General features: G+C 33.8%; 2 protein-coding genes across 2 annotated transcripts; one reads left to right on the top strand and one right to left on the bottom strand.

The window, feature by feature from the left end:
* Positions 1-6,665: 6,665 nt before the first annotated feature.
* On the bottom strand, positions 6,666-10,045 carry LOC132065017 (AP-3 complex subunit sigma-like). The gene is made up of 7 exons (XM_059458231.1): positions 9,918-10,045; positions 9,752-9,794; positions 9,179-9,240; positions 8,903-8,999; positions 8,111-8,181; positions 7,247-7,338; positions 6,666-7,158 (listed from the first exon to the last, which is right to left on the bottom strand). The coding sequence occupies exons 1-7, from the start codon at positions 9,984-9,986 to the stop codon at positions 7,095-7,097; spliced, it is 498 nt and encodes a 165-aa protein (XP_059314214.1). The 5' UTR covers positions 9,987-10,045; the 3' UTR covers positions 6,666-7,094.
* Positions 10,046-12,376: 2,331 nt separating this feature from the next.
* LOC132065015 (transcription termination factor MTERF2, chloroplastic) lies at positions 12,377-16,432 on the top strand. Its single transcript, XM_059458228.1, has 6 exons — positions 12,377-13,188; positions 13,743-14,151; positions 14,853-15,068; positions 15,227-15,334; positions 15,551-15,825; positions 15,903-16,432. The coding sequence occupies exons 1-6, from the start codon at positions 12,461-12,463 to the stop codon at positions 16,216-16,218; spliced, it is 2,052 nt and encodes a 683-aa protein (XP_059314211.1). The 5' UTR covers positions 12,377-12,460; the 3' UTR covers positions 16,219-16,432.
* The last annotated feature ends 26 nt before the right edge of the window (positions 16,433-16,458 follow it).

Here is a 16,458-nt window from a genome sequence, read left to right as displayed (position 1 = left end):
TGCCAATTTCTGATGTAGCATTACTCTTATGCTAACTTCATTCAAGCATTAGTTTGACAAGTGATTTTGCATCCAAGATTGTAGTCTAGCAGTTCAGGTTGTTTTATTAGATAGTAGGTATATATATATATATATTTTTACCATTGGTGGAGAGAGTATCTGATACTTGTGCTGATAGGAAGGTACAGAAAATAACTAAGCTAAGATTATAGGTAATTCTTTTCTCATCTTCGTAAGCATTGGTGAATGAGTAACCAATATGTGTTAGCGGAAGGTAATAGGTACGCTACAAAATAGGTGAGTTATACACGCAAGTTAGTCTAGGTGCCACTATTATAAACAAGAGTAAAGAAGGTTTGACGGGTGATTTTACATGGTACTTGACCTCTAATATTGGTCTGTCCTTAATATGATAACGTTGTTCAAATAATCATCAGTCCAATAAAGACACAAATATATGGACAACGAAACATTATCTGATCCTATTTTACTTTGTGTTCGTTGAGAAGTGGGAGAGAAAAGTCGTATACACCCACCCATTTAGTTTGATTTTTCTTCTTTTAAATTGTTAAGTTTTTCTTAAGAGTGGGAAAACAAAATCAAAGAGAACAAAAGACAAAAGAGAAAGGTCCCACCGAGATTTGAACTCGGGTTACTGGATTCAGAGTCCTGACCACTAGACCATGGGACCACCCTGTTGCAGATTCTTCAGGTGGTTGATGGTAAACGTTGCATTTTACAAGTCATTAAAATTTACAACAATCCCATCAAATTATTAAATTAATTTTACTTGTTTAAAACGAAACAAAGTAGAAATTAATTTTCTATTTAAACGAAGAAATACTATTTTTTAATTTTTGGTAAATATTCTCAGTTTAGCTCATTACTTGTCATGTTGTCTTTTGCATGGTATTTTAAGAAAACGTTGATTAGAATTATAATTTGACATTTACCTTATTCATTATTTGATCTTCATTTGGTATATTTTTTTTTACGACATTAATCTCTTTTCACATTTATTAGAGTATGAATAAAAATAAAAAAGTAATTAAATTCTATCTTATTTTAAAATATAAATATTTTAAGTATATTTATTTTAGTAAACATAACAAATAAATCACATGGCGGAATAGCAAAAAAAAAAAAAAAAAAAAAAAATTGTATGGTTTGACTATTTAACCTTTTGAAGAAAAGCAATTTCATTTGCTCCCACTTATGGATTGATACGCACGTGGCAATGAATCCATCATTATTGACTTAATGAGATACTTTAGAAATTATATGAATATTGTTTGATTTTTTAATATTGGGTGCACCTTTTTTTTTTACATTATTAATTTGCACTATTTTTATATATATATATATATATATATATATATATATATATATATATATATATATATATATATATATACTATGTTCAAAACACGATTAATATAACATTGTAGTTTGTGCTCCGTATCTAAAAGTTTATTATATTAGTGTTTGCTACGAATACAAAGTCTGCACTTTTTTTTTAACATTATATTTTTTTTTTTTAATATGGGTTCACTTTTTTTTTTTTTTATTTTATATATTGCTTGATTTTGTTAATATGAGGTCCACTTTTTTTTTCCCATGAGTTCGGACATGGTGAGTTCCACTTTTTTTTTGTATTGCTCGGTGTTATTTAGTATGGGGCCCACACCATTTTTTTTTAAGGGACAACGGACGACGAAGCATGGGTCTAAACCCATGCTTTATATGGTTTCTTTTTTTTATTTTTTTTATATTGCTTGGTGTTGTTTAGTATGGGCGTACCCTTTTGGACATTATTAGTTTGCACTATTTTTATATATATAATATATATATATATATATATATATATATATATATATATATATATATATATTCAAAACACGATTAATATAACATTGTAGTTTCGCTCCGTATCTAAAACTTTATTATATTAGTATTTGCTACGAATACAAAGTTTACAGTTTTTTTTTTTTTTACATTGTTTGTTTTTTTAATATGGGATTCACTTTTTTTTTTATATTGCTTGATTTTGTTAATACGGGATGTTCAAAACACGATTAATATAACATTATAGTTTGTGTTCCGTATCTAAAACTTTATTATATTAGTGTTTGCTATGAATACAAAGTCTGCACTTTTTTTTTTTCTGCACTTTTTTTTTTAACATTATATTTTTTTTAATATGGGGTTCACTTTTTTTTTTTTATATTGCTTGTTAATATAGGGTCCACTTTTTTTTTTTTTCCCATGAGTTCGGAGATGGTAAGTTCCACTTTTTTTCTTCCTTTTTTTGGTTTTTTTTTTTTGTATTGCTCGGTGTTATTTAGTATGGGGCCCACACCTTTTTTTTTTTTTTAAGGGACAACGGACGACGAAGCATGGGTCTAAACCGATGCTTTATATGGTTTCTTCTTTTTTTTATTTTTTATATTGCTTGGTGTTGTTTAGTATGGGGCCCACCCTTTTGGACATTATTAGTTTGCACTATTTTTATGTATATATATATATATATATATATATATATATATATATATATATATATATATATATATTCAAAACACGATTAATATAACATTGTAGTTTGTGCTCCGTATCTAAAACTTTATTATATTAGTGTTTGCTACGAATACAAAGTTTACACTTTTTTTTTTTTTTTTACATTGTTTGTTTTTTTAATATGGGATTCACTTTTTTTTTTATATTGCTTGATTTTGTTAATACGGGATCCACTTTTTTTTTTCCGTGAGTTTGGAGATGGTGGGTTCCACTTTTTTTACTTTTTTTTTTTAATATTGGTTGGTGTTTTTTTTTATTTTTTAATATTGGTTGGTGGTTTTTTTTTTTTAATATTGGTTGGTGTTAATATGGGGACCACACTTTTTTTTTTTTTTTTTGGTGCTTAACGGACGACGAAGCATGGGTTTTAACCCACTGTAGTTTGTGCTCCGTATCTAAAACTTTATTATATTAGTGTTTACTATGAATACAAAGTTTACACTTTTTTTTTTTTACATTGTTTGTTTTTTTAATATGCGATTCACTTTTTTTTTTTATATTGCTTGATTTTGTTAATACGGGATCCATTTTTTTTTTCCGTGAGTTTGGAGATGGTGGGTTCCACTTTTTTTACTTCTTTTTTTTTTTTTTAATATTGGTTGGTGTTTTTTTTTTTTAATATTGGTTTTTTTTTTTTTAATATTGGTTGGTGTTAATATGGGGACCACACTTTTTTTTTTTTTTTTTTTTTTTTGGTGCTTAACGGATGACGAAGCATGGGTTTTAACCCATGCTTCTATATAGTTATAAATGTCCGTTTGTTACCTTCATTCAAGTTGTTAATTTGGATGGAGTTCGAACATTTGCTAGCTAATATTCGAATTTCATGCGTAAGAATTGACTTCCATAAGATTAAAGAAACTCATCCCTATAGTGCATGAGAAACTCTCATCGTTACCACTAGGCTATAGCATTAATTTGTTGCATCAATTATTATACAGTTAAATAGCGATTCGCCACTTACCCCAGTGTGACTCTAGAATTCTCAATCCACATGACGTTAAGAGGTGGAAAAACCTAGAGTAAGTGTTAAATTAAACGCTGGATAGAGTATCCTAGCTACCCCTTGTGATAGCCATATAGATAATAGACAGAGACAATACTAAATGGTATTCATTATTCAATGTTTTAGACTCTTAGTCTCCAGTTCACCACTGACCCCAGCAATTCCATCAACTTTAATGCCTTAAAGAGAAAAAAATGAATGGTATGGAAGGTTTTGGGCAGTGTGTTGCCAATAGTAGATGACAATAATTGATGTTGCCTATGCTAAAGTTTGCTGAAAATTTCCAGACAACTGGACCATAAGCCATAAATTGCCCCTTTAATTTTGGCTGTGCTTCTTATATTTGAGCAGGTATTGGAGTAGGTTGAAGACATCTCACTGTATATATACAGAGTTTCCAAACCAGCAGACAGGAAAAAGGTAATACTGCACTCTTAAGAGAGTGGGGCTGAACATGGCTATTGTCAAATCAAGGAGTTAAGCAAATTAAAGGGAAAAGGATCAAATATACCCCTCTACTTTAGTTTATTAGTCAATTTTGCCCTTCGTTAGCCAAAGTGATCAAATATACCCCTCCGTTAGCCAAAGTGTACACTTCTACCCTAAGTGGATGGAAATCCCAACTCAGCCAAAATTAACCATTTAACTAAAAAAAACCATGCCCTACGGTTGACCCCGCCCGACCCAAATAATTCAATCAACCCCACCCAAATAATGTAATCAGCCACACTTCTACGCTTGTAAAGATTGAAATTTTGCAACTTTGGTTGCATGTTTTGGTTCAGATTTTGATTTAGTTTTGAGGTTTAGTTTTGTTCAGTTTGGTGCAGGTTCTGTCCAGTTCTCAGTTCAGCTAAAGTTCATTTATGTGCAATCATAATCTTTAGTTTTGGTTCATGCTTTTTGGTTCAGTTCAGCTAAAGTTCATTTGATCACTTCATTTTAGAATATGATGTTGTGCAGACCTTTTGAACGATGCTGATAATTTCTATTGAATGATAATTTCAGTGGAGCAATGCAAACTGAACCTTTTGCACAAAGATGCAGGTCATGTATGCCTTGTTAGTTCTAATTTATTCCATGTTGCTCCAAATTTATATGCAAGATCACAAATGTGGTTTTAGCAAGTCAAATGTTTATAGGAGGTTAATCAAGTCATTCATAAGTCAAATGCAGAATCTCAAGCCTCACAATGTTATGTTTTGAAATTTCAATCTTTACCGGTGGGGATGATTATATTATTTGGGTGGGGCTGATTGTATTATTTGGGTCGGGGGGGGTCAACCGTTGGGGCATGGTTTTTTTTAGTTAAATGGTTAATTTTGGCTGAATTAGGATTTCCATCCACTTAGGGGTAGAAGTGTACACTTTGGCTAACGGAAGGTTATATTTGATCACTTTGGCTAACGGAGGGCAAAATTGACTAGCAAACTAAAGTAGAGGGGTATATTTGACCCTTTTCCCCAAATTAAATACATTACAGAATGTACACAGAAACAAGATTTTTTTTCTAGCCTTTCTGGTTTACAAAGAAATTGTGGTGTTGACCAAGTCTGAGCGCACCTCAACTATTCCACCGGCTACCTTTTATATCCCACCAGCACTGGCATGAGATAACTCTACTAATCAAGGTTTAGATAGATGAGAAGAAACCACCTAAACTTTTTTGTCCGTGTTAGGATTTGAACTCTGACCTGATGGTTTTCACCTATTTCACAGACCACTAAGCCACAATTTTGGATGCAATGTTTCATTCTAACCTATTCCCTCCTAAATGATCATTCACGAAGTAAACTTTATCTTTAATGCAACACTTTGGCAACAGAAATAAGGCCAACTCCTAAGACCAGGGACCTAATCACAGTTTTGTCCAAGCACCAAACTTGGAACCTGTATCTGTTTAACATTTACCAGCAATTCTTTAGGGGAAATGATAAAAACATGTAGTTTTACCACTGACCAGCCTGCCATGTCATCCATAGTTGTGAAACTTCCGGAGTCAAAATTGAGGACAATGGAGTTACAACAACAACATACCCAGTGAAATCCCACAATGTGGGGTCTGAGGACAATGGAGTTACGATGAAAATATCGTTGGTCTGGCGCCATTAGCTTGACATGGAGTGTTTCTATCTTTGATTTATCATAATATTGCTAGCTTTCACTCAAAAAATGAGAAAGGGGAGAAAACAAAATGAGAAACAATTCTTCCACTTAGCTTACCAGAATCACCACCACCACCACCACCACCAACAGCAACAAACCCAGTGTAACCCCACTAGTGGGGTCTTTGGGTGGGGGTGGGGGGGTGGATAGTGTGTACGCAGACCTTACCCCTAACTTGAGAAGAGAGAGAGCCTGTTTCCAATAGACCCTCGGCTTAACCAGAATCACCAACTGCACTCAATAAAATTCATAAGCTTTCACTCTATTCCATCTCTAGATTTTCATTAACTGCAAGCTTGTTATCTCAAAACATGGAAGGTAGCAAGACAAACTTCGAACAAACTAAAGAAGTTGCCAGGTCCTAGCAATAACTGTTAAGGAATCATAAATTCGGTGATAATATACTGCTTTCTACTCATCCAGAATGGCTGCATGTACTCGTTAAATAACTTATCAGCATACATCATTAGCACTGTCAGTAGTCAGATGCTAATTGAGCTTATGGAGCGCATTTTACAAAAACTACATGGGTTTCGGGATAGCTGGAATGGCCGAAACAACTCGGAAGAAATAGAAAATGAAGACCGAGTGGGATTAAAGAAGCTAGTAGACTGATCACTAACTGATATGATATACTAATTAAAAAGCATACAATTGAATGCTCTAAAAAGTTTAGTATGTTGAAACTAGGACTAAGCCCTCCAACAATTATTTCTTTTAGGCAATGGGTCGCTAGCAATTTGGCTTATATGGTTTATAGAAAGACCAAAACCATGTAAAGGGAAAATTTCAGAAACCTAACCGTAAGCAGCAGAAATAGCCTTGTGGCTCCATAACATCTACAAGATCTTGGGACAAATTCCCCTTTCCTCAAAATAAGCAAAAAGAAGTAAAAAAAAGAAAAAAAAGAAAAAGGCACTTCCAAATAGATACGTTTGACTAAGTGCACATGCCCCAAGAGTCTCATTTTCATGTATAGTTGCAGTTTCTGATATGCTGAAAGCTTGCAGTCAAACACAATGTAATAAGTACAACTAGTTGAAAAGAAATATCATAATAACGAAGCACTTGTACACTTTCTTATATTCACTTCAAAGTAACTTTTATTTTTCCTCATTCCTCCAAATGGGATAAAACTTGGAACGTCACAACTCTACAGAGAAAAGATGGATAGTTCAACTTGCAAGCACTGTAGTTCTCCGAACACACTTGTGCAGAAATTTCAAGCACCAAAAAGTAATGGTTCAACAACTTGGTTGACAAATACAGTGCCCAGCTCATTGACCAATTTTGGTAGCACTGTTCAATCATTACGGGCTGAAAAATGATCTGAATTGTCCTACAGAACTTATCGACTTTGCCAGCCAGTTATTGATGGAACTGCCATGATTGAATTTGCAGCCCTTTCCATCCTGAACGAAAAAGAACTTATAGCATTTTGACCTATGTCTGGTGAGTAATAAACAAAAGAGAAAAGAAACAAGTGCGCTCCGAAAGTACTTAGAGATTTCTTCAACTGCCTTGACCACTTCTGAGGAACTTGTCTCAAGAACTTGACCTCCCAAAATGATCTCATCTAATATAGCATGCACCTGCAAAACCTCATATCAGCAAAGTCACAATTATTTTCAATAAAAATTATGGAAGCAGAATGTTAATGAAAATAAGATCTTATCTACAGGCCAATCACTCTTTGTTGTTTTTTATTAGTTACACTTATTCCTAAGAAGAGTAATAGTTTCTCAAATTTATTTAGTAAAAGCCATCAACTGAACTCAAAATAAATAAACTCACGTTGAAATTTCAACACCCCTAATCAGTTAGCAGTGCTTCTTAGATTTTTTTTTTTTTTTTGAGAATGGTAATGTTACTTAGATTAACATTATTTCAAGGGACAGTTGAGATATTTGGCAATTAAGATACCTCAGCTCTTAGGGCTCGTTTGGTATGATGGATAGAGAAAAATAGTCCTGGGATAAAAATTAGTACTGCCTTATCCCACGTTTGGTTGGAAAAAAAAAAACTTGGGATAACTAATCCCGGGATTAGTTATCACGGGATTAGAGTGTTTTTTTATCCCACCTTGAGGGTGGAATAACTAATCCGGGATAACTTATCCCGGGATAACTTATCCCGGGATTAGTTATCCCGGGATAAGTTGCTAATCCCGGGATAAGTTGTTTCCAACCAAACGAGCCCTTAATAATTAGTATATCCCCAAAGTTGATGCAAATAATGAACTAAATCACAAGTGTTTCTTTATTACATCAAATACCAGAAAACCCAAAGGAATCAGGTCACAGAACAACTACATGCCTTTAGCGATACATGCTTCATGATGCTGAATCAAGAGAGAAGACTAACCTTATTAAAGTTGAATACTATATCAAGTTCACGCACATTGCTGAAACACTTGTCCATTGTCTCCACAAAAACTGAAAATCAAAATATTGTCAACATCATTCAAGTTAGCAAATCTAGGAGAATGATGATGTGTACATTGAAGTAAAAGAAAATGGTAAGAATATGTTCTGGTCTTTCAAACGAAGTTGTTAAACCGTGTCCAGGTAGCTTACGTCAGAAGCACAAATACACACACTTAGTATAAGAAAAGAACATAGAAAAGTTTAGCAGTGACCAATTCATTCCTATGGAAACCTACATACATAGCACTGCTCCCAAAAAAAAAAAAATTGATAGCAGCACTTCCCAAATTTTATATGTTGAAAATGGTATTGCATAAGCAACCATGGATCTCAGACCGCCATAATACACAATGATGCTCAAACTTGCATATTTCCCTCATATCCCATATTTATACTATTATAGTAGAAGATACATGTCCGCTAAAGTTTCTTTCTAGCAAGCAAGTTTCTTTACAACAAGTAGGGCTTTTCATTTGATCTAAATAGTTTGGAGCAAGCAGATACGGCAAGCAAGAAATCGTTAGGAAGGCTCTCTGACAAGTTTGTTCGATTGCAAGAGTTTTGTGCCTGAACTCCGCAAATATTACGTTAAGCCCCTATCAGAGTGAGATTTGGCCTTTTGATTTACTTATATTATATCAATATAACCTTTTGACGATGAATCATTGTTCTTCAATTAGTCATTGTAATGTGTTAAAAGTCAGCATGTCCAGAGCCTGAGTAGACATACCTTGCATGAGATCAAGCATGGCAAGCTCATTCTCTGAGCTGTGAAATATGAATAAAATATGTAGTGTGGCATAAGTCTTGTACACAAGTCGAGCATCCTGCACGTAAGGAGGCACAAGATGTGAATCTCTCTAGCATAAAGCAACCATGAAGGACAAAATTGATCAACCCTTTTGTATTTTTTTTACATGTACTTTGAGGGATGATAAAAACCACAAAGAAAAGTAGAAAACCAAATTCAGAGAGATATGGAGAGAGTAAAGAGGAAAACACATACTGATCCAAAAAGGGAGTCAACCTTGACGAAGTTGCTTACATTTTCTGCTCTACTGCTTAAAACTGCACTCGAACACAAAATGTCACAGCTAATGATTTACACGACATAAACAGTATAAATCGCCATACAAAAAAAAAAAAAAAGAGTACTCCCTCCATCGCAAAGTAGTTATCATTTTTCCCTTCTCGAGAGTCAATTTAACTAATCTTCAAAGTTCAATTAGATTATATCAACTCAAAATTTTACAATTAAAATTTAGATATTCAAAAACTATACGAAAAGTACAATAAGTTGCAACTTTTCTCATTTCAATGTGATAAAAAAAAACATTTTAAGATATTGGTCAAAATTCACATAACTTTGACTCTGGAAAAGCGAAACATGACAGCTAATTAGGGACGGAGGGAGTAAAGCTGGCAAGCCAATTAACATTTTTCAAAATTGAAATGGGTTTCTCGGATTTATCCTTACAATCCATAATTGGCAGCAAAATACGTATCAAGATCCAAAAAAAAAAATCTATTTTTATTCTTACAGAAACAAATAGAGAAGGAAATGAAATGTAAATAGAACCTCCATATAGTCTTCGAATCAACTCTTGCTGCTTCTCAGCGGGCTAACCTTACATTACGATCAACAATTGATTTTAAGAAAGAATCAAAATTCACAAAAATAATTAACGAGAGCTTTAATCATTTTGTTCTTGTTAGTAGAGTAAAGGGGTTTAGGGGAGACTTACATGATAATCATAGAATTTAACAAGACGGGGTTTGCCCTTATCGTTCATCAAGATCACTCCCTTTATCATCCTCAGATTGATTATTTGATTCCAATTGCTCTGTGATTGCTTCTAAATCTTGGCCAGTGTGTAAGAACGCGCGTTGCTCCTTTGTGTTTGCTACTCTTTTTATGTTTTGATTATTACAATTAGATACCCCAAATGTGGTAAAATGCATATTCGAGCACTACTTTTTTTGTGTCTAATTATCATCATTATTTTATGCTTAGGGCTCGTTTGGCCATAAATACCAAAAACTTTTTCACTTTTTTTTTGAAATTTTTGAAGTTGGAGTTGTGTTTGGCCATAGTTTTTGAAATTGTAGTTTTTGGTGAAATGTAGTGTAAAAAAGTGAAAAAAGTTGAATAATTTTTGAAAAATAAGTTTTTCTTGTTTTTAGTATTCCGGAATACTTCCGAAAAAAGTGAATAATTTTTATGGCCAAACCATCAACCCCTACACCACACCACCCACCCCCATTCCCCACTACCCCACCTCCCACCACTAACCCCACCCCCCACCACCAACCCCACCCCACTGCCTATTCCTCACACCAACCACCCACCACCCACTCACCCTTTCACCCCCACTCACCACCCACCACGATTACAAAACATCTCCACCATTACTAGTGAACATAAATGTTTCATTTTCTTTAATCAAATAATATTTTATTTTAGTAAATTTGTATTTATTTTCTAAGATTTAGTTACTTTTTAATTTGAATTGTATATTTATTATGTTTAAATAAATACATTATGCACATTCAGATATTGAAAAACAAAAAACTGATGCTTAATCATTCAGTGTTCAGACCTAGAGACAACATCTTAATCATTCAGATGTGCATTCAGATTCAGACGTCTTAATCTTAATGAAAACAAATGAGGCCTTAGTGTCTGAAACTCTAATCTAATAGCATGCCCGATTGAATTTTTATGTTTCTCAACTATTATTCTTCCATCCCAATACCATCTGAAATAAAAAAAGAATAAACATGTATGATCTGAAATAATTATTAGATATTTAAGTGGATATAAATAATTTTATTAAGGTAAACTAAAAATTTTAAAATAAAATATTTTCAAAATAAAAAGACAATATTCTACTTACGGCATACTCCACGTTAATTGGGACATAAGAGTGTCAGTAACTTTTGTTTAAGGACGTATTACCACTAATCATGTAGCAAAAATATTTCCTATACCCCTTTTTTAAAATTCGTAGGTTGATTTTCTAGGTTTCATCTAGGGGTGGCGTTCGGTTCTTCGGTTCGGTTTTATCAAACTTCGGTTCGGCTATTTCGGTTTCAGTTTTTTGAAGGTGAACTCCGGACACCAAACCAAACTAGTTCGGTTCGGTTTCGATTTTTTCAATTCGGTTTTTTTGATATGATATTAGAAGCAATTCAATTTATGCTAATTCATATTCTCAAAAGCAATAAAACACAAAATTGATAAATTAAAATCAAAATCAAACAAACAGGATGCACAAGAACAAAAAATCATAACTATGATATAGGATTACTAGGTGGTATATACATATAGTAAGAATAATTAAGAAAACACATAAAGGACATACATTAATCCTAAAGACACATCCTAGTCACCTTCATTTGTTAAGGATCTTTGATTTTCTCAACTGAAGTGACAAATTAGGGATACAAAAGCAAAAGAGGTCTTGTTACAATTGGGTTTTTTTTTTTGGCTTAAACTTAATGGGTCTGGATTAAACTTAATGGGTCTGGACGATTTTAATTTTTTTGGTAATGTATTAAATTTCGGTGTGCGTTCGGTTCTTCGGTTCGATTTTATCAAACTTCAATTCGGCTATTTCGGTTTTAGTTTTTTGAAGGTGGACACCGAATACCGAACCAAACTAGTTCGGTTCGGTTCTTTCGATTTCGGTTTTTTGAAATTCGATTCGGTTTGGTCCGATTTTTCGGTATTTATACCCAGCCCTAGTTTGATCATTACATCCTGAAATCAATGAAAATTTAATATGATCATAAAGTGTAAATACTATTTCTTCTATGCCCATTTGTGTGGAGCTATTGATTGGATATGAAGTTTAAAAAATAAATGAACAATTTTGAATTTCTTGTAGTCTAAATAAGCAATAAATATTTTTTTGTGGTTAAAATTATCTCATTAAAGATAAAATAGACATCTTTAAAGTTAGATTGATACTAAATACAAAAATATATAAAATTTTTTAGGATCAACTAATAAGAAAATAATGTCACATAAATTCAGACTGGGAATAGCTTCTTCATAGTAAAATACTACTATATTAAGTCGCTAAACATAGTTATCAAGGGAATAATTTGAAAACCTTACTGGTCCCAGGTGCAAATTATATTGTTTCCTCAAGTATAGTTTCAACTTAACTTCTTGGGTTTAAGTGAATAATCAATACCCCTTTTTTTCTTCACTATTAGCTTGGAAGTTAGATAGAACACTAGCAAGATATTTATCCAAAAATTCAAGCTTCCTCCATTAAAAATGCTCTGTGAGCTTCATCACCATCACTTCTCCTTCACTCCACAATCCATAAATCAACAACATCAAACTACTCTACCCAACATCATATACTTCTCTCCAAAACGTCATTGTTTGCCCCCCATTTTTTCCAACCTTAAAAACCAAGAAACACATACAAACATCACCCATGCATCAAACAATGAAAAGGGTATCACTCGAAAGCACAATTCAAAATCCTCTTTTGTGCTCCATCGTTACCTCTCATCAAATAATAAACCGGAAAATCAAGAACCCTTACCTGGTTCAACTGAACCGGAAAAACAAGATTGTGCTGTATTAGAAGAAGATAAAGAGAAGGTTCTAGAAATGTCATTAATAAGAAAAAGAACCCCTCAATTTCCAGGTTCTATATATATTCAATCCCCAACTGACCCTGATGTGAACACTTCATTGCCACCAATTTCATCTTTTTTGAAAAAAAGAAGGGGTTTTGATGATGATGATGAGATGTTAATAAAGGCACTTGAGATAAGAAGGAAAGTGACAGTTGAGATTTTTAAAGAAGCAATGAGAAAGGGAAGGTTTAGTATTACCTATTCGACGAATTTGGTTTCTGAGTTGTCTGATTTTATAGATTATGTAATGATTCAAGCTGCTTCAATGAAGAAAATGCCTGAGTTTTCGGGTTCGTCATTCAATGTTCGTGCTAGAGCCTTCATAGATGACTCTGGTGTCGTGCCAATTGTGAGGTACAAAGGAATATGCATATCGAATTTAACTCACTAAGCTCAATAAAGTAGTTGCATTGTTAATAGAAAGGTTGATTCCTAGCATAAATTTCTGCATTACTAATACAGCTTTCTATTTCGGTTACAAGAGTTTATATAACTAAGTACTTGCTTATGCATGAACCTTGGGATAGAATGTAGTATAAGATTACGTATATAGTGGCTACATATATAACGATTAGTTAATTTATTGACCTAAATTTGGTAGTGTATGAGTGAAAATCCACGTATGATTATTGAATAGCAATTCATGCATTTAGGAGCGGAACTAGCTTGAGGGAACGGGGTTCAATTGGATTCCCAAGTCCCAACTGTGCATAAAGGGCAAGAACTAGTTTTTTCTAAAGTTCTTGTAAAGTGGCAAAGGAGGTTCAAGATTTGCTTTATGTCGTAGATTCATATTTCAGATGTGACATTTTTGAATCCCTTGTATAAATTCCTGGCTCCGCCACTACAAGGGTTGTAATATTGCATAGCTAGTTTGTGAAGCAAACTACCCCTATGTTCCTTTGCAGGTGGTTGAAACACAATGCATTGTCATATCCTCAAATTGCGCACCTCATTTGCAACTCTAGAGGAGATCTTGAATCAATAAGACGTTTGGCTGAGTGGTTGAAGTCAATTCATGTGAAGGGAAGATTTATTGGGCTTGTATTGATTAGAGCTAGGGGAAATGTATTGGGTCGAAGCTTGGATGAATTGGACGAAATCGTTGGATATTTGGAGTACAAGGGAGTGAAGAGAGATTGGATAGGATATATTGTAGGCCGATGTCCTGAAATATTGTCTTTCACCATGGATGAACTAGAGTCTCGTACAAACTTCTATTTTGATATGGGAATGGATGAGAAGGATTTTGGAACTATGCTGTTTGACTATCCTAAGGTGCTTGGCTACTTCTCTATGGAAGAGATGAACCACAAGGTGCCTGATTCCTAACGTTCTTTACATAAATGGGCTATTTTTTTTTCCCCACATGCTTGGTGCAAAAAGCACTGAAGAATGACCTTGTTAGTGGTTATGAGAGAAAATGACAAAAATGGTCTCTAATCTTTGATAGTAGGATTAAAATAGTCCCTTAAGTATCATTTGAGCAGTTTTGATCCTTTAAGTTTGCCAAAAGTGAGCACTTTTGTTCTCCGTCAGATATTTACCAAACTCTGATTGTTAAATTTAATCGGTGTTGTGAAAATAGAAAATATTTAACGGGAACTCACATTTGGAAGTACAGATTTTGTAGTTTATGTTATTTTTGGTCAATTTCAAGAGTCTGGCGCAACTTTTTGAGTTGAAATTTCTGTTATTGTAGTGTTCTATGTTGCAGTTTCTGAATTTTTAGCGGAAATTTCTAGTGTTTTTGGTTAAATTCTTCTTTTCACAATTCTGGTTAACTTAACAATCTGAGTTTGTTGAATATTTGACAGAGACCAAAAGTGCTCACTTTTGGCAAACTTAAAGGACAAAATTGTTCTCGATACTTAAGGGACTAACTTGAATCTACCAAAGATAAGGGATCATTTTCGTCATTTTCTCGTGGTTATGACATGCTGGGTGATTTGAACTTTAGAATGAAAGCTTATATTCCAACTTTTCTTCTTGTTGAAACTTGATTCTTGCTCATCCAGGTTGCATATCTTAAGGAGTTTGGCCTCAGCAATGAAGATGTTGGAAGATTATTAGCTTTTAAACCCCATTTGATGGGTTGTGGTATTGAAGAAAAGTTCAAGCCTCTTGTCAAGTACTTTTACTACCTCGGGATTTCAAAAGATGGCATGAGAAAAATTCTTGTTACCAGGCCAGTGTTATTCTGTGTTGATTTCGAGACCACCATTGTGTCTAAGGTATGTTATTACTTTTGGCATGTGGAGCTATATCGTTGACAACTTAAACTTCTGCAGTGCATTTTATCCCTTCAAATTTGAAAAATGCAACTAGAATTTCTATTTGCTTTAAATTTTCTCCTTTCCCTGCTAATGACTTACCTTCTCGATTATTGAAGGTTCAATTTTTACAAGACATAGGTGTCCAACAAGATGCTATTGGCAATGTGCTTGTCAGGTTTCCCAGATTACTCACTTTCAGCCTCCACAAGAAGATACGTCCAGTGGTCCGTTTGTTTCCCTTTTCCTGACTGTTTATACTTCATCTAAATTGTCTAAACAATGTCGATCTCCTCTGCCCTAGTAATATTTGGTGATAATAGTGCAATCCCTATAAAGGATCACATGAAGAACAAAGTTTTGATTTATGAATCAGAGTGACTATTTACTACTTACTACTTAAAGAGTTGAAGCAGAACTGATATGGGCTTATCTTATTAAAGGTCATATTCCTTTTGACAAAAGCTGGTGTCTCCCAGAAGAATGTTGGAAAGGTGATAGCTCTAGGACCAGAGCTTCTAGGATGCAGCATTGCCAATAAATTGGATCACAATGTGAAGTATTTTCTGTCCCTGGGCATAACTCTCAGACAATTAGGTGAAATGGTTGCTGATTTTCCAATGCTACTGACATACAATATAGATATCCTTCGCCCCAAGTATCGTTATCTGCGAAGAATGATGGTTCGGCCTTTGCAGGATCTTATTGAATTTCCAAGGTATATGCCCTTCAACGAAACTGTCCTGATGATATTGCTATTCCACTATTCTACTTAAACTGACGTCTATTTTACAGGTTTTTTAGCTATTCACTAGATGAAAGAATAGTTCCTAGACACAAGATTATGGTGGAGAACCGTGTAAACTTCAAGCTTCGATATATGTTGGCAAGCTCAGATGAGGAATTCAAACAGAGGGTTCAGGCTGCTGTCGAAAGACGCTTAAGATTTGAATCTGGAGTCATATATGATAAGCAGGCACACACTGAAACTGATGGCTCCATTGAAAAGTTGCCTTTTGATTTTCAAACAGCTGAGATGGTAGAGGAAAAGACAGATCTTTGTTCTGATTACAAAGATTTACCTACTGCACATATTCAGAATTCTGCATAACAACCAAAAAATTGCATATAAAATTGTGACATAAAGTTGTAGATCTTGCTTCTTCTTTTTTTTCTTGGGTTAAAATAGGGCTCGCAACTGATCTACTTGGAACAAACTATATTGGGCGAGAATGTAGTCATGTACATAAATGAGCATCCTCATACTCCGTTCTCTTTTACCAGTCCTTTATACTAAAAATAGTTTTTAAAATTTTAATTGTCCATTATAACAATTCCGATGTTACTATTA

This window comes from Lycium ferocissimum, chromosome 7 (assembly GCF_029784015.1).
Source record: "Lycium ferocissimum isolate CSIRO_LF1 chromosome 7, AGI_CSIRO_Lferr_CH_V1, whole genome shotgun sequence".
NCBI classification, from domain to species: Eukaryota; Viridiplantae; Streptophyta; class Magnoliopsida; order Solanales; family Solanaceae; genus Lycium; species Lycium ferocissimum.
The sequence above is the reverse complement of the archived record's forward strand: the minus strand, read 5'-3'. Positions and strand labels throughout refer to the sequence as shown.